The sequence below is a fragment of the Hylobates moloch genome, unplaced genomic scaffold (assembly GCF_009828535.3).
Source record: "Hylobates moloch isolate HMO894 unplaced genomic scaffold, HMol_V3 SCAFFOLD_3, whole genome shotgun sequence".
NCBI lineage: Eukaryota > Metazoa > Chordata > Mammalia > Primates > Hylobatidae > Hylobates > Hylobates moloch.
In genome coordinates, this window is record NW_026652278.1 from 35,429,225 (window position 1) to 35,455,153 (window position 25,929).

Genomic DNA, 25,929 nt, shown 5'->3' on the forward strand with positions numbered 1-25,929 from the left:
CTCGCCCACGCCCCGCTCTGGGGGCATCCTCTCCTCTCTTTCAGCCACGGAGCATTGTGTGTGACCCTAAGGAGGCTCAGTGACTGAGTAGCCCCCTCACTCTCCCCCAGGGCCCACCTCTGAGCCACATTCCCACCTTCATGTCACATCCTCTGCCCGCCCCATACACAAATACACACAATCCCACTTCCACGCTGCCCTTAGACCTGGGCAAGCGTCCCTGCTCTGGTCCTCCTGCTACAGAGGGCATCACCGTGGCTCTTGTCAGTTATGCCCCCCACCCCCGCCCTGTCACAGGGCAAGGAACTTCCACTCGATTTCCAAACCCATGCTCTTGGAATTCTTTGCCCAGGAGGCCGGAGCCCACTTCTAGCCCTTCCTTTTGAGTGCAGCCTGTGCCTGTGCCAGGCACAGGCACGGGGCAGCCACAGGACAGCTGTCTGTGGGAGGTCTGAACAGAGCCGAGGGTGTTGCATGTCTTTGTCACAGCAGAAGGCCCCTTGCTGTGTGGGATGGGGCAGAATATGGTGCAGAGGGGCACACCAGGGTGCAAGGCCAGAGGCAGACACTCTTGTCATAGTGTGTTCCATATAGAACTCCAAGGAGTAGAAAGTTCTGAATGCAAACCTGACCTTCCAGGTCTTTCCAAAGGTGTATTTGTCAAGGTAGGAGGATAGACCATGATTGATTTAACAATTGATTCATTTGGTTGATGGCTTTAAAATACTTGACTCATGGCGTAAGGCCTCCCTTGAGTCTTGCTCTGGGCCCTGCAAATGCTGGGGTGGGCCTGTCCAGCTCCATACTTGATTGACTTATGCGGGGTTTATGAAGCTTTCACAGAATAGGGGAGAGGGTGACTTTGCCTATCACAAACCCAAACTTCCCAGAATTTCTTTTTAACCAGCTCTTCTCTTCCCCCAAATTTCCTCTCCTTACTGCAACCAGCTCATCTCTCCTTTCTCCCTAGAAACCATATCCTTGACTAGCCCCTCCAGCCTTCCTAGATCCACCCTCCCCACTCCCCGAACTTCATGATCTTACAAAACCCCCTCAGCTCCCATCCTGTCCCTGAACAAAAGCCCTGTTCCTGGATAAACAGCTCTCAATAAAGGAGAAGGCTGTCCTTGGCCAAAATGGCTTGTTCTCCCCATTTGTCCTACTTTCTGTTATCACAATCTACGTTCCATCAAGCTATGTCTTTGAGTCATCTCTCTCACTAGACGGTGAGCTCCTTGAGGGCAAACCCTGTGACTGGTTTGGCTCTGTGACTCTTCCAGCACCTTCTACTTTGAGAGCATTCATGCAAGTTTTCATGGGAGATATCATGGAGGAGTTGGAATCTGAGTTAGGCCTGAAGGGTAGGTAGAATATGGAAAACGAAGTGAGTAGAGGCAGCAGGAGATTCCTCCTCTCCTGTGGGCAGTAGTGAGCAATTAAAGATTCTTGAGCTAGAGCAAGACAACACTTTAGAAAGACTGACGTCAGAAACAGTGAAAAACTGAGAGCAGTTTGGGGGCTGTTGCCACAGCACTGAATGTTAGAGGAGGCAAGAATGCAACGGCAGGACAAATAGATGCAGGAGGCAGTACCTTAGGCACAGCAAAATAACTTACCCAAGGCCACATAATTCAGAAGCAGAGCTAGAACTCAGGTTGCCCACTTTTTAAAGCTGTACAATTTCCTCCATACTGAGTCACAGAGGAGATGAGGCTAGAACTGAGTCCTGAAGGCTGCTGAGGAGGAAGTTCGCCAGCAGGCATGGGCACTGGGCACTCCACCAGGTTCACTACTAGGTTCACCCAGGTGCACCCTGGAGGCCACCGCTTTCTGCAGGAGATTCTGGCCTTCCCACTTGGGAGGAAAGTACAGACCCTGACTTAGGCAGGAAGGGAGGGTTGAGAAGCACACCACGGGGAAGAGATTCATGTTAGCTCCTTTCCCTGGGAGGAGGCAGGGAGAGGTGATGCTTACACGCTCAAGTCCCTGGGTACTGGCTGAGGGATGAGGGGAGCTGCGGTAACTCCAGACACCTGCATGGTGCTTCACGGCTTCCACAGCATCGTAAAGTGTTATTCCTGACCACCCCACTTTCCCACCTCTCTACCCAGTGTATCAGATCCACCTTTCAAGGCACTTCTGGGAAGGTTTCAACCCTCAGACTTCCCTGCTCGGCATCCACACAGCCCTGTGCTTTCGCTGTCATTGATCACTTGCTCCCGTCTGCAGATTACAGCTGTGTGATGTTGGCCAAGTCACTTAACCCCTTTGTGTCCCAGTTTCATTGTGTAAACAGGAGATGATGAAAGCATTGTCCACCGGTTTTTCGACCCCAGCCAGCCATGATGATGATAATGGTGATGATGTCTTGTCCTGCTGGTTGACTGTGGCTCTGTCTCCCACACCACTCTGCAAATTCCTTGAGGACAAGACAGGAATCACCTCTGGCTTGTCTGTATCGCCTTGGGGACCAGAAACCGGCACACACTACTAGGTCCATTTATTCAATCCGTGAGCACTTCTAGAGCACTTGCTATGTGCCAAGCTCTGTGACAGGAGCTGGGTTTAGAGATAAATAAGAAGCTCGGGGGTGGGTGGGGGTGCCCAGAGTTAAGGCAGACACAGACCATTATATAAAGAGTGCGGAGAGGGTCACAGGCGCTGGGCTGAGGCCGGGTGAACATAGCCAGGCAGGAGGGAAGAAGAGGGCGTTCTCAATCAAATCAAAGCTGATTGAGATGAATCCAGTGGTCCCATCTGACCCCTACAGCAATCACATTTAAGGATGAGGAGATGACAACTCAGCCGAGAAAATCCCACTGCTAGTACGCCATGGGCTGGGGCTGGGACCAGAGCCCCTCACTTCTCAGGGTTGGGGGCTCACAGCACATGCCTTAGAGATCCCCACTTCCACTGCTTCCCAGCCTTGGCCTCTGCCCAGAGTTGTGCAAATTAAAGGACTTCTGGGCAACATCCATTCATTCCCTGGTCTCTATCCTCCGCCGGCCCCTGTGCTCCAGGGTATTTTTAGTTCTGGGCAGCCAGGCCTGGTGAGTGATTGGCAGCAGGCAGAGCCCACGTTTCCGAACCCTCTGTGTTGCTTCTGGCTCAGCATGAGAGGTGGCTGGGCCCTAGGAGGGGGCTTAGGCATACCTGGCACCCAAGCCCACAGCTGCCTCATTGTCCCTGGTGGGGGAGCTGGGCTGCTGCCACTGACCTGAGGCTGGGAGCATTCTTTCCTGCTGATTCATCACAGGGAATGTTTTGGGCCCAGCTGGGGTGGGGCAGGGGTACTGGGGGGACATCTTGGACATGGGCAGCCAGGAGTGGATGGCAGGTCCCTGGCAGCAGGGTCATTAAGACCTGGCTGTCACCCAGGATCGAAAAGGTCCATCTTGACATCCTAGCTCTATCACACCCTGCCTGTCCAGGCTTATTCTTATTTGCACATCTGCCTCCCCCACCAGACTGGGAAGGCCCCCTCCAGCGTCTAGCACTCCAGCACTCTGTCTAGCATGTGGGAGAAAATCCATAAAGGCTTGTGGGATGAATGAACCTTTGGGAGGACATTCAGGCAAGGTGGGGAACCAGGTTGGGCAGCTCTGGGCCTAGGGAGGAAACCGGGAGGCTGGAACCCTCTGCCCATTTTACAGATGGGGCCACTGAGGCTGAGGGCAGGACCAGGTCTCGGGGAAAGAAACTGGGGGCTTGGACTGGGGTTCAGGCACCTAAGTGCTCAGTTCAGCTGATGGGACTCCTCTCTGTCAGCCAATGTCCACATTTCTTTAATTCCACAGTCCCTGCTCCCTGCACTAACACCCTCCTCCCGTGAGTCTGACAAGGGCCAGGACTGCATCATTCAGCTCTGTGAAGGGGTTCTCCCATTCACTGTGTATTGCCTGGAGGAGCAAGTTATGGCGCCTGGGGCTCAGTGTTCCCAGCTGCACAATGGGCAGCGCAGAGTTTCACACGGAGGGCGGGGGCGGGGGGGGGGCGGTATTCATTAAACTTTGGGTGACTCGCCTGTTCCTGCAGGAGAGCACCCCTGCACCGCGCCACCTCGACCTCTCTGAACTGAGCTCTGGCCTCCCCGAAAGGGCGTCCACATTGTCCTAAGTGACCGAGCTCGTGGGATTCGGCCCCTGTGACAGCCGGGCGCTCCCGTGCGAAGGGCGCTGTGCTGGGGGCCCTGGCACCCACCAGAACTGCCAGACTGGGACTCTAGGTAGGCGTCATTACCTCGTTCGGCAAAAGAGGAAACTGCGCCTGGGAGAGGGACTCCCGAGGCCGCTGCGGCCCTCCCTGCAAAACAGCCGCGGGCCCCGCGCCGCCCTTTCCCGGGAGCTCCGCTCCCCCCGCCCCTGCGGCTCCCGCCCCCGGGACTTCCCGGCCCCGCCGGCTGCGGCTGGGCGCCCACGCCACCTGGCCCGTGTCCCGACGGGGGGCGCCGCGCGGAAGGCCGGGCGCGGCGCCCGCGGACTCCAGGCCCGCCCGGGGCGGGGCCTGCGGGGCCTCCTCCGCGGCCAGCTCGGGGCTGGGGGGCCGCGGGCGGCAGGCGGATAAAAAGGCCCCAGGGCGCCCGGGAGGGAGCCCGTTAGCGCTGCTCCGCCGCGGCGCCCGCCCAGCCCCGGACCGTCCGCGCTCCAGCTGGTGAGCCCCCTCCTGGCCCGGCCCTGGGCCCTGGCCCCTGGCCTCGCGTCTGCCTCTTGGTCTGCCTCTTGCTGTCCCATCTGTCCTACTGTCTCTCTGTGGGTCTGCAGGCCTCCGAGGGTTCCCGGAGACTGGGCCTAGGGGGAATGGGGGGGTCCCATGCACCCTCAGCCCGGCCCTCCAGTCGGTCACCAACCTGCTTCCAATTGGACAAGTGAGCACGCTGGGGAGCTTGGCCCAAGGCCCGCCCTGAGTGGTGCGCCCAGGCCTCAGGGGTGCCTGCGTGTCTTGTTTGTGTACACGCCGTGTGTAACCATTGCTCTGCCTTCTTCCAGGGAGGAGACAGGGAAGGGGCAAGGCGGGTTCAGATGTCACACTTACGACTTGGGGGACAAAGAGCCAGGGCTGATCTGGGCTCTCCAACTCTCCAGACCGGAGCTGATTATGTTGGGGGGTCGGCATGTGACGGAAACACCGAAGGGAAGGGGGCAGAAGACTTCAAGTCCCCTCTTTCCTAGCCTGGACAGGTACAGCTCAGAGACCATTTGTTGGCACTGCTTCAGCTCCACAGAGTCAGTAACCCCGGGGAGGCCACAGGGCTGAGAGGAGGCTGCTGAGAAGAGCTGCCGAACGGCAAAGTATGAGCGATGGTAAAGTTGCTGCGCCCTCAGGACAGCACCGCCCATGCTCTCTCCCCCATGCTCTCTCGAATACTCTCGGGCATTTGCTGTCTTCAGCCCTCCCCACCTGCGCTAGGTCAGGCCAGGTCCCAGCATCTCCTGGCACACCTGGAGCAGGTGCCTCTGTGCCTCAAGCTGGCAAGATCTTGGATCTGTCACTCGGCATTCAGCGAAGAGCACCCTGCCCAGTGTGCCCTCACACCACGGCCTGGGTCATAAATCCACCAGAACAGAGTGGAATTTCAGTCAGCTCCCTGCCTTCCTTTCCTCTTCCCCCTCTTCCAACATCGATTCTTGGTGGTTTTGAGAGTCCAGCGTCTAGCCAGGCTGCCTGGGTTTGAATCCTGGCTGGGCAAGTTACTTGACTTCCCTGGACCTTACCTTCTCGTCTGTAAAATGGAGATAAGTATTTAATCTGTATTTTAAAATGTATGATTATTATCCTCAGTTCCCTCCCCTCCTCTTTCCCTTCCACCTTCCTTCTCTTCTCTGTCCCCTTCTCCTTTATTTGGGAAAGTAACCGCCACTTTCGAGGCCGCTTCCTTTTCTGAGGGAGGATGCGCAGCTTGGTCCTCTGTACTCAGTGCTAGGGGAACAGACAGGTGGAGTCTGGTTGTGGGGTCAGGAAGCAAACACACAATGTGCTTTGTGGAAGGCTTTGTGGGAGGGCTTAATGGAGGGGGTGGCATTTGAGCTGGCCTTGTGGGATATGTAGGAGTTTAACAATCTTAGATAGAGGGAAAGGAACAGTGAGAGCAAAGGCTTGTAGGCTGGGAGATGAAGGCTATAGTCTGGCGTGAGCGAAAGCTCTGGGGGGCCTATATAAGAGGGGCTCTCCCTGCATCTGACTCTTGGTTCCTGCTGCCGTCCCCCCACCTTCCAGCAGCGTACATGGAAGGGAGCTTCCCTGGCCCAGACCCCAGGGTCCTACAGCAGAAGCCCTCCTGTGCCCTCAGGTTGGTCCCTTGGAGAGGAAGGAGCTGCTGGCCTGGGACTGTCCACAGCCTGTAACAAGACCTCCTCAGTGTGTCAGAGACTTCAGCCACCAGCCAAACAGCAGACCTGCCCAGCCTACCCTGGGCCCCATCAGAGCATGTCAGATAGGGGGGCTCTCTAGTGCCACCCCCTCATTTTACAGGTTTTTCAGCTGAGACTCAGAGAAAGGAAAACATTTAACTCCAGACACAATTTGGCAGCAGAGATAGAAGCATCCCGACTCCTGGGGGTGGTAGAGAAGGCGTGGTTGTCACTCAGCCCTGACCCATGTGACCACTGGATCCTAACACCTGAGGGACCTGAGGCGGATCCGTCCCATCCTTTCTTGCCATCTGGGGAGTGGTTTGGCTCAGTCCCTGGCTGTCTACCTCCTCCTCCAGGGAGCACAGAGGAGGGAATGGGAAAAATGGAGAGCACTCTGCTCATGGGACAGCCAGCTGGGAGCCCCCACAAGCCTCTGAGTGACATGCAGAAGACAGTGTTTCAGTCTGGAAAGGAAGCGTGGGAGGGGTCAGAGGGGGAGAGCTGCAGAGGTGAGAATGGGAAGGCAGCCCCTGCACAGCCTCAGGGAGTGGAGAGGGGAGCATCTAGGCTCTCTAGTGTGGGTGGAGGGAAGAGGGGCAAATCTAGAGAATGCTGCAAAGAGGAGTACCAAGGACTTGCAGTTGAGATCAGACGTGGCCTCCATTTCCTTCTTTGTACAGAGAGGAGGTGGGACCAATCTAGACCAACGGTTCTATCATCGCTGTCACAGTAGCTGTTAATAATAGTTCATTTTTGGCCGGTGTCGTGGCTCACGCCGGTAATCCCGTCACTTTGGGAGGCCAAGGAGGGTGGATCACCTGAGGTCAGGAGTTCAAGAACCGACTTAGTGAAACCCTGTCTCTACTAAAAATACAGATAAATTAGCTGGGCATGTTGGCGCATGCCTGTAATCCCAGCTACTTGGGAGGCTGAGGCAAGATAATCACTTGAACCTGGGAGGTGGAGGTTGCAGTGAGGCGAGTTTGTGCCATTGCACTCCAGCCTGTGTGACAAGAGCAAAAATCTGTCTCAAAAATAATAATAATAATAATAGTAATAGTTCATTGTTACTGAAGGCTTGCTCTTCTAAGGGTTTAATGTTTCTTCACTTAATCTTTACAAAAATCCTATGAGGCAGTTGCTATTATTATCCCCACTTTACAGAGGGAGGCACTGAGGCAGGGAGAAACTAAATCGCTGGCCCAAGATCACTTCAAAATGAACGGGTGGAGGCAGGATTTGAACCCCAGCAGTCTGACCGCCCAGCCTGTGCTCTCAAGCACTGTGCTGCCACCTCCCATCCATGCAACTACAGATATGAATGAGTGCCACCTACACACCTGACACTATTTTGGGAACTGGGGACACAACACATCCCCACTCCCACGGAGCTTCATTCCCAGAACTTGTCTAGTGCACTTTTAGGAGCCCACTCCACCCAGCCCTGCTGGCCAAGGCCATTGAGAGGGAGTGGGGCAGATTCCATCCATGGAAGTGAGAGTGGCAGGGGCCTGTGAGAGCCTCCCCACTCAAGCGGATGAGCTGCATGAATCCCCAAGAGGAGCCATGGCCGTGGAAGAGGCAGGTCTCATCAGAACGAGCTTTCTTAGCCCATCTTCTCCATCCCCTGTTCCAGGTTGGCCTCAGCTCCCATCGGCAGCAGAGCCTTGGGGTGGAGGAGCTCAGCTTTGGTGGCTCCAGAGGTCTCTGACAGCTCTAACCAGCTGAGACTCTCTCCTCTATGCCCTTCTCCACCTGCTGGTCCCGGGATCAAGGCTGCTGTGTGAGGGGGAGAGGGCCTGCCCCCAGCCTCATCCCCTCTCTAAGGACCCAAAGAACATCTGATTACAGCCTCCTGGAAACGGGCCCCCTCTGTTTACCGCCTGAAACCCTCCCCTGGCCCCTCGCTTCCTACAGGATGAAGGCAAACCCTCTGTGTAGTACACAAGGCCCTTGATCATTGGCCCCAGCTTGTCCCTCCATCTCTTTCCCCTCCAAGCCCCCACACTGTAATCTGGGGGTAAGAGAAGGGCACTTCCTGCACTTGCACAAACTCACCTCTTTCCCTCTTTCCTAATCCTCTTCTCTCTACCTCGAATGCCCCTTTTCTCGCCCAGGAGAATCTTATTCGCCCAATAAGGCTCAGATTAAGTGTCCCTTCTTTGGAAGGCTTCCCTAATTCTTCTTGCTTGAGCTTCATGAAGGTAGAGAGGGTGTTTGATGTCTTCATTTCTGTGTCCCAGCACCTGGCCTGAAGCAAGTATTCCAAAAATGTGTATTGAATCTGTATGAATCATACACCTAGATGGATGTGAGGCTATCACAGACAATCCAAGCTGCAGGAGGGATCAGATGATACGTGGTTCCATCTCCTCACTTTAGAAATAAAGAGTCAGGGCCGGGCACGGTGGCTCACGCCTGTAATCCCAGCACTTTGGGAGGCCAAGCCGGGTGGATCATGAGGTCAGGAGTTCAAGACCAGCATGGTGAAACCCCATCTCTACTACAGATACAAAAAAATTAGCTGGGCGTGGTGGTGGGCGCCTGAAATCCCAGCTACCCAGGAGGATGAGGCAGAGAATTGCTTAAACCTGGGAGGTGGAGGTTGCAGTGAGCTGAGATTGCACCACTGCACTCCAGCCTGGGCGATAGAGTGAGACTCTGTCTCAAAAAAAAAAAAGAAAAAAGAAAGAGTCAGGACCTAGAGAGTTGAAAAGACTTGCCCAAGCCACGCAGCCAATGAGTGGTAGAGTCCTTGATGCCCATCTAATAGCCCTTTCTGCTCCAGCCTTCCCTGTGCCTTCTAGGTGAAGGTGGCATTTCACATATTTGATTAGGGTGCTAGGAACATCAGAAGGTGGTGGCAGTGTCCCTGGGGTAGATAGTCTTGACCTGAGGGCACCCTGGGGGCACCCCCATGACTCAAATGGTGGACCACCTCGTCTGCCTGCACATAAGACTTTAGGTGTGTAAGAGCTGCTGTCTATTGTGTACTCACCAATGCTAGGACTTTGCTAAGCACTTTCCATATGGTGTTTTATTTAACACTCAACAACACTGTGAGATGGAGATTACTATCCCCATTTTACAGATGAGGAGACTGAGACTCAGTGAGGTTAAACTTAAACTTCCTCAAGGTCATGGCGAATGTGGTGGATTTGAACCGAGTCAGCTATCCTGGCCCAGACTCAATTAATGCCACTATGTGCACGCGCACACACACACACACAGACACACACACACACACATTGGAGGGGGTTTTCTTTCCTTTGTCTTGCCAGGAGCTGCCAAATTGCTGCAGAGGTCTGAGATCTGGGTAGAGGTGGTGACCACTGTTATGTTTACTCATTCCTCAGGTATCTTGGCCTCAGCTGTCCTTGAAGTCACCATGGCATGGTCCCCACCAGCCACCCTCTCTCTGTTCCTGCTGCTGATGCTAGGCCAGCCCCCTCCCAGCAGGCCACAGTCACTGGGCACCACTAAGCTCCGGCTGGTGGGCCCAGAGAGCAAGCCAGAGGAGGGCCGCCTGGAGGTGCTGCACCAGGGCCAATGGGGCACCGTGTGTGACGACAACTTTGCTATCCAGGAGGCCACAGTGGCTTGCCGCCAGCTGGGCTTCGAAGCTGCCTTGACCTGGGCCCACAGTGCCAAGTATGGCCAAGGGGAGGGTGAGTGACTGGTGCCACCTAGCGGGATGGCAAGGAAATGGTAACAGTCTTCTCTCGGGCTGGGCTCACTGACACCCACCCATCCTTTAATACCCTGCTCACGTGACCTCCTCCACAAGGCATTTCCTGAGTGCCTCAGCTGCACATGGCCCCTGCTCCCACCCTCCCATTCTCCCTTGTAATGAGGGCACCGCCGTCACCACCACTAAACTCTAAGTTCCTTGAACATAGCAATTGGCACACAGTGGGTGCTTAGAGAATGTTGAATGAAAAAATGGGCAAACAGGTAGGTCTGATTCCTAGAGCTATCTGGCATTTTCCAAAAACAGATTATCTAAGAGCCAGTGCCCAACGGAGGTAGCAGGCAGGGTTATAAATACTAATTCCCTAGGAGACCCAACCTTCCTCCTCCCTGCCACCTTCTCCCAGGGTTTGGAAGAGGTGACTTGGTAAGTGTGGGGTCCTATGCAGGAGGCAGAGCCTGGGACCTGCCTCTCTGTGCCATCTTTGAGCATCACCCCCACTCCACAGGACCCATCTGGCTGGACAATGTGCGCTGTGTGGGCACAGAGAGCTCCCTGGACCAGTGCGGGTCTAATGGCTGGGGTGTCAGTGACTGCAGTCACTCAGAAGACGTAGGGGTGATATGCCACCCCCGGCGCCATCGTGGCTACCTTTCTGAAACTGTCTCCAATGCCCTTGGGCCCCAGGTGAGGAGGCTGTTCAGGCTCTGATCTGAGCCAAGGGCTGGGTCAGAGGACAGAGAGCCTCCCAGAAGATGGGCCTAGAGGATAAGCGAGGGGAAAGGGTGCAGTTTGCACTGAGCGTCATCCCCGGGGCCCCGACTCCTGAGTGTGCCCTGCAGCAGGTGCATAAATAGAGGGCCCCAGCCTGAGGCAAGGCAGGCCAGAGGACCAGAGCTGACCTCACTGGGAATCACAGAAGCTGTTCCCATAAGGGAGACAGCAGTGGGGTAAGGGGCTCCCTCATCCACGAGGCCTGGCCACAATTGCTGCCTCTTCCCAGCACGAACAACCCTGAGCTAAAAACAGCCCAAGCTAAACAACAGGAGCGGGCAGGGCAGGGCTCTGCTGCCAGGCAGGCTCCAGCCTCAGGACAGCTGGCCATGGCCACTGAATGCAGCGTGTTGTGATGGGGACTCTGTACTGGTCTAAGTCATCCGAGGGCTAGGGTTAAGGGGTCTTGTGGGCCATAGGATCCTGCTGTGGTCAGCAGCTGGTCTATGCCCATCTCAGCTCTCTCAGGGTGGCACGGAGAAGGCCCTTCCATGCCCAGCAAAAGCCTCCCAAACTCCAAGGACTCCCATCCTGATCCCAGTGGAGGCCAGACCTGCCTAGTTCTCTCCAGTTTGACAAATTCGAGGAACTGAGGGAAAGGGCTTAGACAAGCTGAGGTTCTGCCTTGCACTTACTCTGTGGCCTTTGATAATGCCTCCCCTTCTCTGGGCCGCAGTTTCCTGGCCTGTTCAATGACGGGGCTGGGTGGGATGGTCTCTAAAAGCTCGAAGCCCCAGCCTTTCTGCGTGAAGATCTGCAGCAGGCTCCACTGGAGGAGCAGGAGTCCCGAGGCCCACAGGTGACTGTGCACCCCGCAGGGCCGGCGGCTGGAGGAGGTGCGGCTCAAGCCCATCCTTGCCAGTGCCAAGCAGCATAGCCCAGTGACCGAGGGAGCCGTGGAGGTGAAGTATGAGGGCCACTGGCGGCAGGTGTGTGACCAGGGCTGGACCATGAACAACAGCAGGGTGGTGTGTGGGATGCTGGGCTTCCCCAGCGAGGTGCCTGTCGACAGCCACTACTACAGGTAGGAGGGCGGCTGGTGTAGGCCCCACGGGAGGCAGGGTTATGGGGCAGGGACTGAGTGTGTGTTCATGTGCATGCGTGCGATGTAGGGTGTGTGCATGAGCCTGAGTGTGGACTCATGTGAAGGGCAAGTAAGCGTGCACGCAGGTGAGTTTGTGATGTGTGTGGCATGTGGGACCTCGCAGAGTTCAGTGAGGACTGAGTGGCAGTGGTGTTGTCTGTGGCAGGACATCCAGCAGGTGTTGGGACTGGGGGAGAGAAAACAGGCCCTACTGAGGAATGTGCCCGGATTTCTTGCTTCATGGGTGTCTCAGAATAATAAACAGGAAAGTGAATGAGGAGGACCTTCAGGATCCTGGGAAATACCTAGAAAGTCAGAAAATAAACACTGCACTCTCAAATTATGTCAACAGAATTGACTAGGTACAGAACGCCCCCCTGGTGAAAACAGTTGAACATAAAACCGCGTGTCCTTGGTTAAAACACTAGACTTTCCTGCAGATACTTTCAGTGACACCCACATGTAGAGTTTAGACAAACTGTTCTGGCCTCAGTTCAGCCAGTGACTGGTGTTAGGGCTTTGGGGAGGGCCTCTGGGCCTCCATCCTCAATTCCACTGCGAATATCCCAACTCTTCCCTCCTGAACTTCCTCAGCTCTGATCCAAGCCAGGCTGTGACTGGGTTGCGTGTAAGCGAGGCGTGGGGTGGGGCACCTGGAGAGAGGAGACATAAAAATATTCTGTCAGAAACAAGGCGGAACTGTCACAGCTGATTGCATCAACAATTAACGACAGCCACAGTCATGGTTCTGCCAGATCCGTGTCAGGGAGGACTTGTGTGTTTCCCATCAAGGGAGAAATCTCCCGTAGTACGTCTGAGTCATCTGCAACCCCAATCAGTTTCATCCTGCTTCCCTAAAGGGTTAGAAGGCCCTTGTTGCAGTGTCCTTGTGTCTCTGACTTAGAGGAACCCGGTCCTGAGGAAACAGGGGTGGTGGTCAGCCCCTGGCTCCATCCTTGGTGATCCTGGGATGCAGCCTGACTCCCCTTGCCTGGTAATTGCACAACTGGGTCTCGCTGACTCGCCTGCCACCCATGAGGAGGGCAGGCCTGATGGTAGCCTGGTTGTCTCTGGGTGGGCCGCCCCCAGCAGCAAGGCCTTCACCTCCCACCTGTCCCTAGAGGGCCCCTTCTCTTGGGCCCTCCCTAAATGCTCCCCTTCCTCTGGACTTGCGAGAGGGCAAGGCTGATCCGCCTGTCCCCACTCTAGGACTGGCTGAGGGACCTTGCTTGCCTTCCTTGTAAAATTGTTATTTGTGAGGTGGCCACCCTATCAGGGCTGCTGTGAAGCTCGGCATTGAAATAAGATTTGTGAATAAGTTTACAAAATGTAAAGTCCTGTGCAAACTTAAGGACAACTATGAGGAACCAGGTGGCAGAGGTGGGACTTCCACACCCCTTCCACCTCCTATCTGTTTTCTCCCATAACAGGAAAGTCTGGGATCTGAAGATGAGGGACCCTAAGTCTAGGTGAGGAGCAGCACCCTAGAGGGAGGAGGCAAAGGGGTGTGGCATGAAGGACCTCTATCCCATCCCCTACCCTCCCCTTCCCTCCTTTCTACCTTGGCCTCCCTTAGTCCTAAAGCTCTTCCCTCAGCCCTTCCTCCACCCTCAGTCTCCCTTGTCCTCTAGGCTGAAGAGCCTGACGAATAAGAACTCCTTCTGGATCCACCAGGTCACCTGCCTGGGGACAGAGCCCCACATGGCCAACTGCCAGGTGCAGGTGGCTCCAGCCCGGGGCAAGCTGCGGCCAGCCTGCCCAGGTGGCATGCACGCTGTGGTCAGCTGTGTGGCAGGGCCTCGCTTCCGCCCACCGAAGACAAAGCCACAACGCAAAGGATCCCGGGCAGAGGTGAGCCCTGGGGGTCCTGCACCCACACCACAGCTTGGAGGCACGGGCGGGACCCTGCCTGGTGGGGGGTGCAGGGAGGTCCAGGACACGCAGGAGAGAGGAACCAGACTGGGAGGAGGAGAGTGAATCACAGAACTGTAGAACCTTGGAATGTATTTAAAAGGGATCATTTATAGCCCTACCATAAATGGAAAGCTGACATCACCTGCCTTGAATAGAAGGTGACCGTAAAAACAGTAATTAAATCCTAACTACATCCCACTGAGTGCCAGTACTGATCCTGAGCCTGCCCCTTTGTTATAAAGAGGAGATGAGCAAGTGCGTGTGAGGTGGTACAGACGCCTCAGTGCCAAACTGAGATGGCCTTGTGAGGTGGTACAGACGCCGTGAGGTGGTACAGATGCCTCAGCGTCACACTGAGATGGCCTTGTGAGGTGGTACAGACGCTGTGAGGTGGTACAGATGCCTCAGCGTCACACTGAGATGGCCTTGTGAGGTGGTACAGATGCCTTAGCGCCACACTTGAGACGGCATCCTTGATGAGGCTGTGGGGGTGGTTGGTCATTGAAGAAATGGAGATCAAGAAAAACAGCTTATTCAGGGTGACAGCTATGGGAAGTCAGAAGCAGGACTGGAACTCCCCATCCTTGGCTCTGGCCACCACCATGGAGCTTGAAGGAGCCCCGCTGGGGATCCTGCTGTGGGGGCTCAGCCCCTGCTGGTGCCTCCTCCTCAGCCGTCCCTGAAGCAGGTTTCTCCCAGCAGGAGCCGAGGGTGCGCCTGCGCTCCGGGGCCCAGGTGGGCGAGGGCCGGGTGGAAGTGCTCGTGAACCGCCAGTGGGGCACGGTCTGTGACCACAGGTGGAACCTCGTCTCTGCCAGTGTCGTGTGTCGTCAGCTGGGCTTTGGCTCTGCTCGGGAGGCCCTCTTTGGGGCCCGGCTGGGCCAAGGTGAGTGAGGCGGCCTGGGGAGGGGTTAGAAGGCCTGGATATGCCACTGGTCCATGTCTTGAAGACCCTGGGGTGACAGGGCCGGAACAGAAAGTTCTCCCCCTCTGTGAAGGGGAAGCCACAAGTGTGGGGTTACGGAGATGGAGCCTCGCACACAGCTCCTCTCTTCCCATCTAGGGCTAGGGCCCATCCACCTGAGTGAGGTACGCTGCAGGGGATATGAGCAGACCCTCAGCGACTGCCCTGCCCTGGAAGGGTCCCAGAATGGTTGCCAACATGAGAATGATGCTGCTGTCAGGTGCAATGTCCCTAACATGGGCTTTCAGAATCAGGTGAGTTTGGGTCTGAGCATGGCCTCAGGCTGGGGGCCGGGAAACCCTGGGGAGCCCCCAGGACACCACATCGAGCTAGAGGGGAGAGGTCCAGGAGAAGCAGCTAGCGCTTCTGCTTTGGGCACCAGTCTGCCTTCCCTTAGAGCCGACCTGGCTGCAGCCCCTCCGAAATGTCAGAGGTCACAGGGGCTCTGCAGATAGATGTGCTCTCCCACACCCATCTCAGGTCCCCTGTGAAGCTGAGAAAGAAGGTGCCTGGGAAAGAGGGCCACAGGGCTGTCGGCACGAGGGAGTCTGTGTGGGATGCTCAGGGCAAAGTGTCAGTGCTAACATGGACTGTGAGCAAGTCGCTGGTGCCGCTATAAAACGGGGTTCACGCTCTCAGGGGGTCACTGTGAATGAGGCGAGGGACACGAACGCCCTTTGCAAATTGCCAGTTGTCGTTAATGGTGGAGGGCAAGTGCCAGAGCAGGAGGAGCCCCTGGTCCAGGCACTTTGAGTCAGATTTCTCTAGCAGGCAGGGACATTAGAGACTACCTGCTACACTGTCCTCACCGTACAGAGAAGGAGACCAAGGCAGAGAAGGGGACTGTCTTGTCTAGGGCAACACAGTGAGCTGGCTTGGACAGCCCTCCAGGCTTGCAGCCCTGAGCTCTTCCCTGCAAGGCTACCCCACTCCTCACACACCCCTCACCATTGCAGGTGCGCTTGGCTGGTGGGCGCATCCCTGAGGAGGGGCTGTTGGAGGTGCAGGTGGAGGTGAATGGGGTCCCACGCTGGGGGAGTGTGTGCAGTGAAAACTGGGGGCTCACCGAAGCCATGGTGGCCTGCCGACAGCTCGGCCTGGGTTTTGCCATCCATGCCTACAAGGTAGGTCCCTCTGTTGTTTCTTCCATATGACCTCTCACCCTCCTGGACTGAGGCCCAAAACTTCCTGTGCTAAAGCTGCTGCCTCTTTACCTATTTGGCAATTCATTACTGAGTGAAACTATGAGCTGACATGATGCTGAGTGTTGGGAACAGTGTGGTAAACAAGAAGACATAGTCCTGATGAAATGGTCAATGAGGGACACATTTGCGTCTGCAGGAAAGATGAATAGAAGTTAGTCAGACAAGGTGGAGGAGGAATGAACAGCTTATGCAAAAGCCCTGTGGCCAGAGAAAGCTTGATTTGGCTGAGGAAATGAGGGCCCGGGGTTGTAGTGTGGCTCTCTCTGGAGAGTGCTGTCAAGCATGAGGGCAGAGGAGGCAGGGGCAAGATCACTCAAAGCTTGCAATCCACATGTTTAAAAGATTTCTTCCTTTGCTGTTTGGAAAATGTTGGTGGAGACTAACATGAATGCAAGGAAACACACTCAGGAGGCTATCGTAGTAGCCCAGGTGAGAAATGAGGCTGGACTGGACCAGGCGGTCCAGGGGAAATAAGTGGATAGATCTAAAATACATCAAAAAATAAAATCAAGAGGACTTAGGCATGACTGCAACAGAGAAACCTCTGCACCTGCACCCACACTGGCTGCCGCACAGTGCGGACTGGGCAACCCTGAGCACAACTGATGATCTGGGACGCCTGAGGAGCAGCTGGGGAAATGGAAGCACAGCCCCCGGGCAGAGGGGCGGGGAACAGGACCCTCCTCTGCCATCTGGGGGAGGGAGGGGTGTAGGGCCAATAGTGGAAGCCACGGTGGGTGGATTTTTACCTCTGTATGTGGAGGGGATTTCTAACATCAGAAGGGTCCAAATGTGTCATGGACTGCCCCAGGGAATATGGGTTCTCATCACTAAAGATTTTCGGGCCCCAGCTGCACACAACCTGGTGGGGGTGGTATGACTGAGGCCGCACCTCAGATGGGAGTCAGGAGGACTCCAAAGGCACGCTGACTGGGTGACGCTGGCTGTTTTCTTAGGAAACCTGGTACTGGTCGGGGACGCCGAGGACCCAAGAGGTGGTGATGAGTGGGGTGCGCTGCTCAGGCACAGAGCTGGCTCTGCAGCAGTGCCAGAGGCACGGGCCGGTGCACTGCTCCCACGGTGGTGGGCGCTTCCTGGCGGGAGTCTCCTGCATGGACAGTGAGTGACGGAGGGCTCACAGGGCTGGGGACAGGTAGGCCTGTGCTCCCCATCAGGGAGGGCCCTGCATGCTGGTCCCAGGTCTATGGCCAGCAGCATGGGGGAATGAAAGTACCAGCTCTGCCATTTCCCAGCTATGTGGCCAAATCACCCATCAGGATCCATACCCTGCCCCCTCACGGAGTTATTGTGAGAAAGCACACTGAGAACATGAGAAAGCACAAGGACACGGAACGGCGGTTTTCAACTTTGGGTATGACCAACAGTTACAAACAATGAAACAGGACAGAAAGCAGCAAGGGCAGTTTTTCCTTGGAACAACATGTGTACTGGGTTACAGCATAAAATATATTTCTTACTGTGGTTTGTAGTCAGAAAAGCAGTTTGAAAGCTTCGTAGAGGACATACAAATATGAGCACACCCGGGGCCAAAGCCCAGCTGTGTGTTCTCTTCCTGAGCTATGGGATTTACCCAAAAGGCTTTGGGACAAGGCCATCTGTGGCACTGCTCTGCCCCACAAACCCAGATTCTTAGGGCCGCAGCATCTCTGACATCTCCCAACCAGGTGAGTGCCAAGATGGACTATATCCAGTCCAAAGGCTACAGATAGCATCAACCCAAGTGGCCACTTGACCTTCTTCTTGGTCAAATTTTGACACCAAGACATCCTTAACCTTTGTCAGTGAGCTCCTGGCTTCCTCTCTGTCCAGGGCACCCTGGGGAGAACACTGGGCCCATCCATCAGACCCTCCCCTGCAGGGATGGGGCATCAGAGTGGACCTCCCCATCACCAAGGCCTCCCAGCACGTGGGGAGCCTGCTCCCCACTTGACTCCCCTTCCTGGGAACCTCGAACCCCTCCCTGCTCCACTGCCTACAGTGGCAGCTCTCTTCTTGAACACATTTGATCCTTCACGACAACTTGGCACAGCCAGCCAATCTGCAGTCTCTGTAACCTGGTTTTTCACATTGCTTTCTTGCCTTTACTCTCTCTTCTCATTCTGATAGCTCGCCTTCTTTCCCTAAGAAACTCTAGGTTTGTCAGTGGGCACTTCCTGGCTCTCTCCAATATATACCACAGGACCCCCCATGGCCAACTGCCAGATGCAGATGGCTCCAGCCTGGGGCAAGCTGCAGCTGGCCTGCCCAGGTGGCATGCACGCTGTGGTCAGTGGTGTGGCAGGGCCTCACTTCTGCCCAGGACTACTTTAGTGATAGTGATTTTTAGTGACAGTACAGGCAAAGTATCCAGGTTAGGTATCAGCAGAGCTTTTTGAGAGGATTATATGAACTAAGCTACATAAAGGCACTTTACAGGCTTAAAAGCATTTTACAAAATAAATACTAGCTTACTTCAACTGCATGTTTACTTAGGCCAGACATGTTACAGGTGTCATCACATTAATATCACCATTATCTTCATCTTACAGATGATGAAAATGAGAGACAAAATGGTTAAGCAGTTATAGAACTAGTGAATTATACAGTCAGAAAGTAAGCCAAGAATGAACCCAGGTGGCCTGGCTCCAAAACCAGCAAGCTTAACCATGACACTGTAGCTGCCTCCCAGGTTAAGGTGATAGACTTCCTTTAAATGTTATTAGAACTCACCATCTCCTGACTCTTAAAACTGCCCTTCTTTTGTGGGGTCCTCTCGGACGGTTTAATCTGGGGGCAAGCTTGCCCTCTGTGCTGGAGACTAAGACTGGCTGCCTTTCCACCCTTTGAGTCACTGCCATGCCCTCTGCCACCCCAGGTGCACCAGACCTGGTGATGAATGCCCAGCTAGTGCAGGAGACGGCCTACTTGGAGGACCGCCCGCTCAGCCAGCTGTATTGTGCCCACGAGGAGAACTGCCTCTCCAAGTCTGCGGATCACATGGACTGGCCCTACGGATACCGGCGCCTATTGCGCTTCTCCACACAGATCTACAACCTGGGCCGGACTGACTTTCGTCCAAAGACTGGACGCGATAGCTGGGTTTGGCACCAGTGCCACAGGTTAGAGCCTGCCCATGCATTGGCACTAGAGGGTTAGAAACAAAAAGCAGGGTCCAGGGAGCAGTTTGGCCCTTCCCTGGCCACAGGCAAGTTTTCCTGGGAGGGGTGTGCACTCTCCTTGCTGGCCTTGCCTGCAGGAGGCAGTGAGGACAGCGGCATCCACCTGCCCCTCCATCACTCTCGCCTTCACTATGTCAATGGTGCCCGTGGGGTCTGTTTCCCACAGCAACATCCCATAGAGGTGTCACCGCCAGCAGAGTTGTTCTGTTAGAATGGTATTTGACACTTTTCCTATGTTGGATCATAGGCCTTGTCTTCAGAAGCTAGGTAAAGTGGGGACTCCCAGGAACCTGGAGGCCCAAAATAGACATCCCATCCAGGGTGCTGGCTCTGCAGGAAAAGCTCGCTGATTCCTTCAGCAGTAAGGCAACGCCCTCAAAGAACAGCATGAACAGACTGGCACTAAAAAAGTGACAATGAACATTCTTTCCTATCAGGAGCTTCCAGACCAGAGAGGGAGAGACAATGCCTGTGACAAAGGCAGAATTTGTTTTTCTTCTTCAGAACACAGCCACGGGTGGAGAAAGTGGAGAGGAATGGGCAATGACTTTGGGACTTGGTCTCGCCTGAGATAATAAGCACCTTTCCCTGTAGCATGAACAGGGCTGTCATTATAACTGAATTGGAAACAATGGTAGCAATTTGGTCCCAGGCTGACAGGGACCCTCTTCCCAGCAGGTCAGCTCCTAGGCTGCTCACAGACCCGGTGTCCCACCTCTCCCCCCAGTTCAGGCCTTGCTGTCAGACACCAGCCTCCTGGAGGCGATCAGGGCAGGGCTTCTACCTCTTGCCTGGGTTGAGACCCTAGGTGGTGGGGGCAGCTGTACTTGCTGCCTGGCAGGGGTGCCAGCAAAGGAGGCTGTATGTCACACTAATCTCGGGTTTGGGAGGGAGAAGGGCACTGCCTACTATAACTTTCCTCTCGGGTCATGATGGGGTCTGGTGCCTGTCTTCCCTACCAGCCCCTCCAGAGAGGACCCTGTCCTGTTGCTGCCGCACTGACAGCTCTACCCCTTCTGCAGGCATTACCACAGCATTGAGGTCTTCACCCACTACGACCTCCTCACTCTCAATGGCTCCAAGGTGGCTGAGGGGCACAAGGCCAGCTTCTGTCTGGAGGACACAAACTGCCCCACAGGTATGTGGTTTCCTGTCAGCACCTATCAGCATCTCCTCTTGTTATGTTCTTCAGCCCCTTTGGGATCAGGCTTCTCTTTGCCCTGTTCAGCAGCCCAAGGCACCTGGAGATCCTGGTTTGAAAAGTTAGCATTCAAGGCAATTTCTTACCTTTTGAAATCTTACGCAGGAGGTTTTTACTTCCTCTGAATTCCCCACACACATTGTTCTTCTTTTAAAACACTCAGCACTTTCTATCTTGGAGAAGAGTTGCAGACCTGTCCTATCTCTGCTGAGCTCTCTGAGGGCAAGCATTGTCTGCTTCCTATCTGCATACCTGCAGTCCCTAACCCTTAGGAACTGCATGGTAAACACTGGATCTTTAGAGGTTTGGAAGGATGGATAGGCGGATGCACAAATAAATTAGCACAGGAGGGTTGGAATCTTCCAACCACAGTTCCTAGTTCAACAGGGATTTGCACTGGAGCAGTCAAACAAATCATATCTTTGTCACAAATGTGGTTTGCTATGGTGCTGGATTCACAGCAGGATTCTAGCTCTGACAGTCCTTAATCTGTGAACTGGGCATGATGACACTGAACTGGTAAAGGAAATAAAAGACCTAGCAGAGTGCTTCGTCCTGCCTCAAAAACTGTCTGTCCCTTTCCTTACAGGACTGCAGCGGCGCTACGCATGTGCCAACTTTGGAGAGCAGGGAGTGACTGTAGGCTGCTGGGACACCTACCGGCATGACATTGATTGCCAATGGGTGGATATCACAGATGTGGGTCCCGGAAACTATATCTTCCAGGTAAGGCGGCTGGGGGATTCCCCACAGAGCCTGATTTCCTCCAGATGTTCCACAACTTTCCCTGAGGGCAAATGAAGGGAAGAATTTCCCATATAGGGTTTCCGACAGGCCTGTCACTTAAAGGAGCTGTCCTGTTAGGGAAGTAACACTCAAGCTGGATCCAATGAACCTGTGTTTTGAGTCCTGATTCAGTGAACACTGGATAAATCAGTTTCTCAGTTGGGACTTCTCAGTCCCTATCTGTAAAATGGGAACATCAGTACCTACCTCCTGGGTAATTCTAAGAATTAATGAAGCAAATAGAAACACATGTAAGGATTGTCACAGCCACAATCAACTCATTCAGAAACCAAATCACCCATTTTCAGTTGTCCCCTCTTTCACTCCAGGTGATTGTGAACCCCCACTACGAAGTGGCAGAGTCAGATTTCTCCAACAATATGCTGCAGTGCCGCTGCAAGTATGATGGGCACCGGGTCTGGCTGCACAACTGCCACACAGGTAACTCCGAGCCACTGCGGAATCAGCCATCTATAGGCTCAGGGAGCTGGAAGACTGTAAATGTACCCTCTGCTCCCACACTCCAGTGTGTGACTTGTATGTGTGTGGTGTGTAAAAGGCTATGGATGGAACAGAGATGCATTCCCTTTGACATCTTACAAGGCAGACTTCTATAACTGGTCAGACCATCGGCTTCACCCAATAACTACATCTTCCACATCCCTGTTTGCACTTAAGGCTGTTTGATTATAAACTCAGTATCCAATCTGTCCTAGAATCTTTCCTGTCACCTCAAGCCATGTCAGGATTTTCTTTTCAAGTCCATTATTTTTCCTTTCTCTTTCATACAGAAGTTAGGGTTAGGGTCCTCACAGGCAAAAGTAGAAGTCCTCTTGCTCTGTGTTGCTGTCTCCAGCTGTGATCACTGCTTGCAAGAAGGGGACCATGGAAAACAGGGCCACTTACAGGATTGGTGGCATCAGTCAAAGGAAGCATCATGATCCAGTGGGGGCAGAGAAGAGGGGCTGTTCTGTCAGTAAAGACTCCCTCTATCTCTAAGGGTTAAAAATGCCTGTATTTGCTATGGGATATGCATTTACACTCATACTTGCATATGTGTGGTGGGATGGGGCAGAGTTGTTCATTCAGTCAACAAACATTTACTAAGGCCCACTGTTGTGTTGAACGCTGTGCCCCAGACACTGGGAATATAAGTGTCAGATAGGGTATGCACACATGCAAATAGCCCCAGTACTACTACTGTGTGGACTGAATGCTGAGCAAGCACAGACAGAAAGCAACCCATTGGGGGCTAGCACAAGCTTCACAGAAGTAGCATTTGATCTGAGGTTTGAAAGAGGGGCCAAAGTCAAAGATGGGAGGAGTAGAGAAAGAGCACAGGACCGGCCTTCGGAAGGCGTCACCCGAATCCAATCCCACCACTTTCTAGCTGGAGGACAGTGAGGAAATCACGACCTGAGTTTTCTGTTTTGTAAAATGGGGCTGTATACTTCAAACCTATTAAGTACTAGAGCTTTTTGCAGGGAGGGTTGTGATAGTTCTAAGATAATGGATTTTATCCTGTGGGCTTCTGGGAACTATTGACAAGTTTCAGTCAAGGAGGCAAAAGATCATTTAGGTTTTCAAAAAATAACTGTGCCAACAGATGGACGAAAATGAGAAGAGGAAGAACAGTCTAAAGTTTAGAATTTGTGTGGCTGAGTAGATTGTGCTGCCACTTAAATGAAACAGGGATATTGAGAAGAACCAGGAACTGGAATCCAAGGCTATGCACACAGAGACAGCAGATCCTCCACAATGCTGGAATCAGGCTGCAAGAGTTCCCAGGCAGTGACAAGGGCAAGAAAAATAATGCAGTCCTGCAGGTCCTCTTGCCAGTGTTTAGGATCCAACAGGGCTAAACAGAAGTGTGCGGAAAACAGAAGGCACACTTGGGTGAGAGTCTGAGGTTATTTAATTAAAGGACTACTTATAAGAAAACAAGGAGTGTTGAGACATCAAGCATAAAGAAAGTAGAAAACCGTTATCTGCTTTAGGCTTGAAGAGGGGCAAGGGCTGTTTTGCAGCCAGGTGCAAGCCAGAGTTGTGAAAGAGGGTGAACCTAGTGGAACAGGAGTCATATACGATCACAGCCAGAACCACAGGGCAAAAGTAGGGGAAGGAATATCCGGCCTCTCTCCTTCCACCCTCTGACCTTCTGCTGTTGCTTTCCATTGACCCAACTCAAACAACAAAAAAAAGAGGACAAAGGAGCCAGAGTGATGTAATCGCTAGGTGTCAGCTTCCTAGGGCACAGAGGAAAAAATGGGCAGAGAATGAACCTGGGGAGGGGGACAACGGAGAATAACTAGCACAACTCTTTCCAATCAATAGCCTGTTCTTCCTGATGTTCCTGAAACCACACACCTGTCCCAGGCTTATTTCTATAGAATGACTGCTGTCTGTGCCCATGCCATGACTGACTTGATATAAAGCATCAGCTGGGCAGAGTGGATCTACGTAAGTTGTCAGGGAAGGGATGAGACTGTGGTTAAGGTTGGCTACTTACCTGTTTTCCTTTGGCCCACAGGGAATTCATACCCAGCCAATGCAGAACTCTCCCTGGAGCAGGAACAGCGTCTCAGGAACAACCTCATCTGAAGCTGTCACTGCACACTCCTAGCTGCTGCCGATACACCAGATACCTCAGCTTATTGGAGCCATGCCCTTCACAGAGTCACAACTCAGAGGAAAAGGGCCAGTGCCAAAGGGCACCAAGAACCTGCTCAGGAAGCCTTTTGATGGCAAGATCACCAATCCAGATGGTACTGCTCCCTCAGGATGGCTCTGGGCCTGCCCCTAAGGGCCTGTGGCCTATGGAATATGGCCTCCAGGCTTTGCTCAGCCGAGCTCCTCTTCTATAAGGAAACCCAGTCATCCCTGAATCTTGCCACAGAGATCCGGTTCAGGAGCTCTCAGTTTCTTAGGGATGGACTATGGCCCAGTCCCCCATCTAAGTGGTGCTTTGCAAATGTCTTGGAGGAGTATAGGACAGAGGACCAAAATACACAGCAGGTAGTGTTAGCTCTCTGCTAGGAGCTCAAAGCAACACAACTTGTATCAAAATCACAACTAGCAGAGAAGCTGGTGGATCCAATCCTTTCTTCATCTGTTGTTATTTAGAACTCACCTTTCACACTCTGTTCTTTAGTGTCCTTACCTTTATCCTACCACACACATGGGTGTTTCTATTATCCTTGGAAGCAAAGACCTCGGGCATCCCCTTATTGCCTGATGGGCCAACACCAACAGTTACTGAGTGCTTGAGAAGGGGCAAGTTTCACAGAAATGGCCAGATAGGGCCTTCCTACAGAGCAGCAAGAGTAGGCCAAGCAAAAAGACTGCTGAGGTAACATGGACCCCAGCCCGTCGGGGCCTCTGCCAAGGAAATCATATGGACCATTTACCTGGCAGGCAGTCTGATCTCTCTCAGGATCACCACGGATCTCAGGATTGGTCTAAACTTCAAGTCTCAACCAAGTGTCTGAAGTGAACTTTGCATTGAATAAATTTTTGCCATGGAAAGAACATCAAACAAGCCACTCATCTCTACAGAGATATGAAAACAAGTCTGGCAGAGCAAGAGACAGAAGACCACGGAGAAATCAGAAGGGGGAACAGTCAGTTTAGTTAAGGATGGAACCTGGGAAAGGCTACCATTCCTGCTTAATGGGGCTGTGATTTGCTCTTGCTCAAGTAGAATAAAACCCCATGGTCTTCTTGACATGATTCTTGATCTTTTCTCCACTGAGACACACTTAAGTGATGATCCTTACGGGACAGACACCCTAATGCCAATAAAGGTTGCTCATTATGGACTGCTACAAAGACCAGACCAGCTGTGATTACATACACGCCCCAGAACCGCAGACCTACCCTCTTCCCTCCCACAGAGCCAGGGCCTGGGATACACAGGGCACACATGCTTCTCATGACTGCCCATCTACATTTCTCCAATCAGACGTAAGTCTGCTTCCCAGTCAGCCTCCCCAGGCTTAGAGCTGAAACACGGGTTAGAAAGGTTAAGCGGTGAAGGATAGGGGCAAGAAGGTAAAGTCTGAGGATTGTAAACTTTTATAATCAAGGCTGTGAAGCCAAAATAAATGGTAGCAGATGGAGGAGATTTATAGCAGCACTACCCCCACCACATCACAAGAGCCACCACATCACAAGAGCTACCCCCTCCTTAGGGAGTAAAAAGGGACATGTTCTGGGGAACCCTCTGTGAATACAAAGAAGTGCTTTCTTCCTTATCCCCAAACTTCCCTCTCCTCAACTCCCTCGTCTCTTTCATTAGGCAGAGGGAGCATTATATTTTGGCATGGCAGTTGAGGTAAACAAGGGAAGGACTGATTTCCTGTTGGATCCAGCAAACATCCCCCAAACAGTAACAACATTATGCTCACACATGCAGCTAATGGTCTGTGAAAGAATGTGCAGCTAGCAGGGGAGCATGTGGTGACTGATGACTAGATTCAAGCAGGGAGGTTACCCACAGCTGCTTGCTGGATCCAGTTTCTAAGAGGGACCAAAAAAGGAGGCCAGGCAGCCAGCCACCAGCTCTGGTCTAAGCCTTGCTGCCCACATCACACGTTTGATAGGTGCAGCCAGTTCTAATTCTTGGAAAAGGCCATACAAGGGTTGTGCTGTTACAACTCTGAGCTGAAAGGGAAGGACATGGGAAGACTGGTGGCTGGCATGACTTATAACAAGATGAGGAATGTTAACAGAATACCAACCACCAAATTCCAGGTAGAACCAAAAATGTCAAGACTTTCACC

The 25,929-nt window shown here is 53.5% G+C and overlaps 1 protein-coding gene across 2 annotated transcripts; it reads left to right on the forward strand.

Moving 5' to 3' along the window:
* The first annotated feature begins 4,587 nt into the window (after positions 1-4,587).
* On the forward strand, positions 4,588-24,976 carry LOXL4 (lysyl oxidase like 4). 2 transcript variants are annotated; one of them, XM_032134880.2, is made up of 15 exons: positions 4,588-4,650; positions 9,707-10,018; positions 10,550-10,728; positions 11,634-11,839; positions 13,330-13,368; positions 13,531-13,750; positions 14,516-14,699; positions 14,877-15,031; positions 15,734-15,901; positions 16,939-17,101; positions 18,858-19,101; positions 20,184-20,299; positions 20,952-21,088; positions 21,478-21,589; positions 23,679-24,976. In XM_032134880.2, the coding sequence occupies exons 2-15, from the start codon at positions 9,739-9,741 to the stop codon at positions 23,747-23,749; spliced, it is 2,274 nt and encodes a 757-aa protein (XP_031990771.1). In that variant the 5' UTR covers positions 4,588-4,650; positions 9,707-9,738; the 3' UTR covers positions 23,750-24,976. The 2 variants fall into 2 exon arrangements, with proteins under 2 accessions (XP_031990771.1, XP_031990765.1); XM_032134874.2 differs by lacking the exon at positions 4,588-4,650 and having other exon boundaries at positions 8,941-10,018; positions 23,679-23,855.
* Positions 24,977-25,929: the final 953 nt, after the last annotated feature.

Coding starts and splice junctions, on each gene's coding strand:
- LOXL4 (XM_032134874.2), top strand. CDS start 9,688: ATGTTTACTCATTCCTCAGGTATCTTGGCCTCAGCTGTCCTTGAAGTC. Junction 15,032..15,733: donor ACATGGGCTTTCAGAATCAG/GTGAGTTTGGGT, acceptor TCACCATTGCAG/GTGCGCTTGGCTGGTGGGCG. Junction 21,590..23,678: donor GCTGCACAACTGCCACACAG/GTAACTCCGAGC, acceptor TTTGGCCCACAG/GGAATTCATACCCAGCCAAT.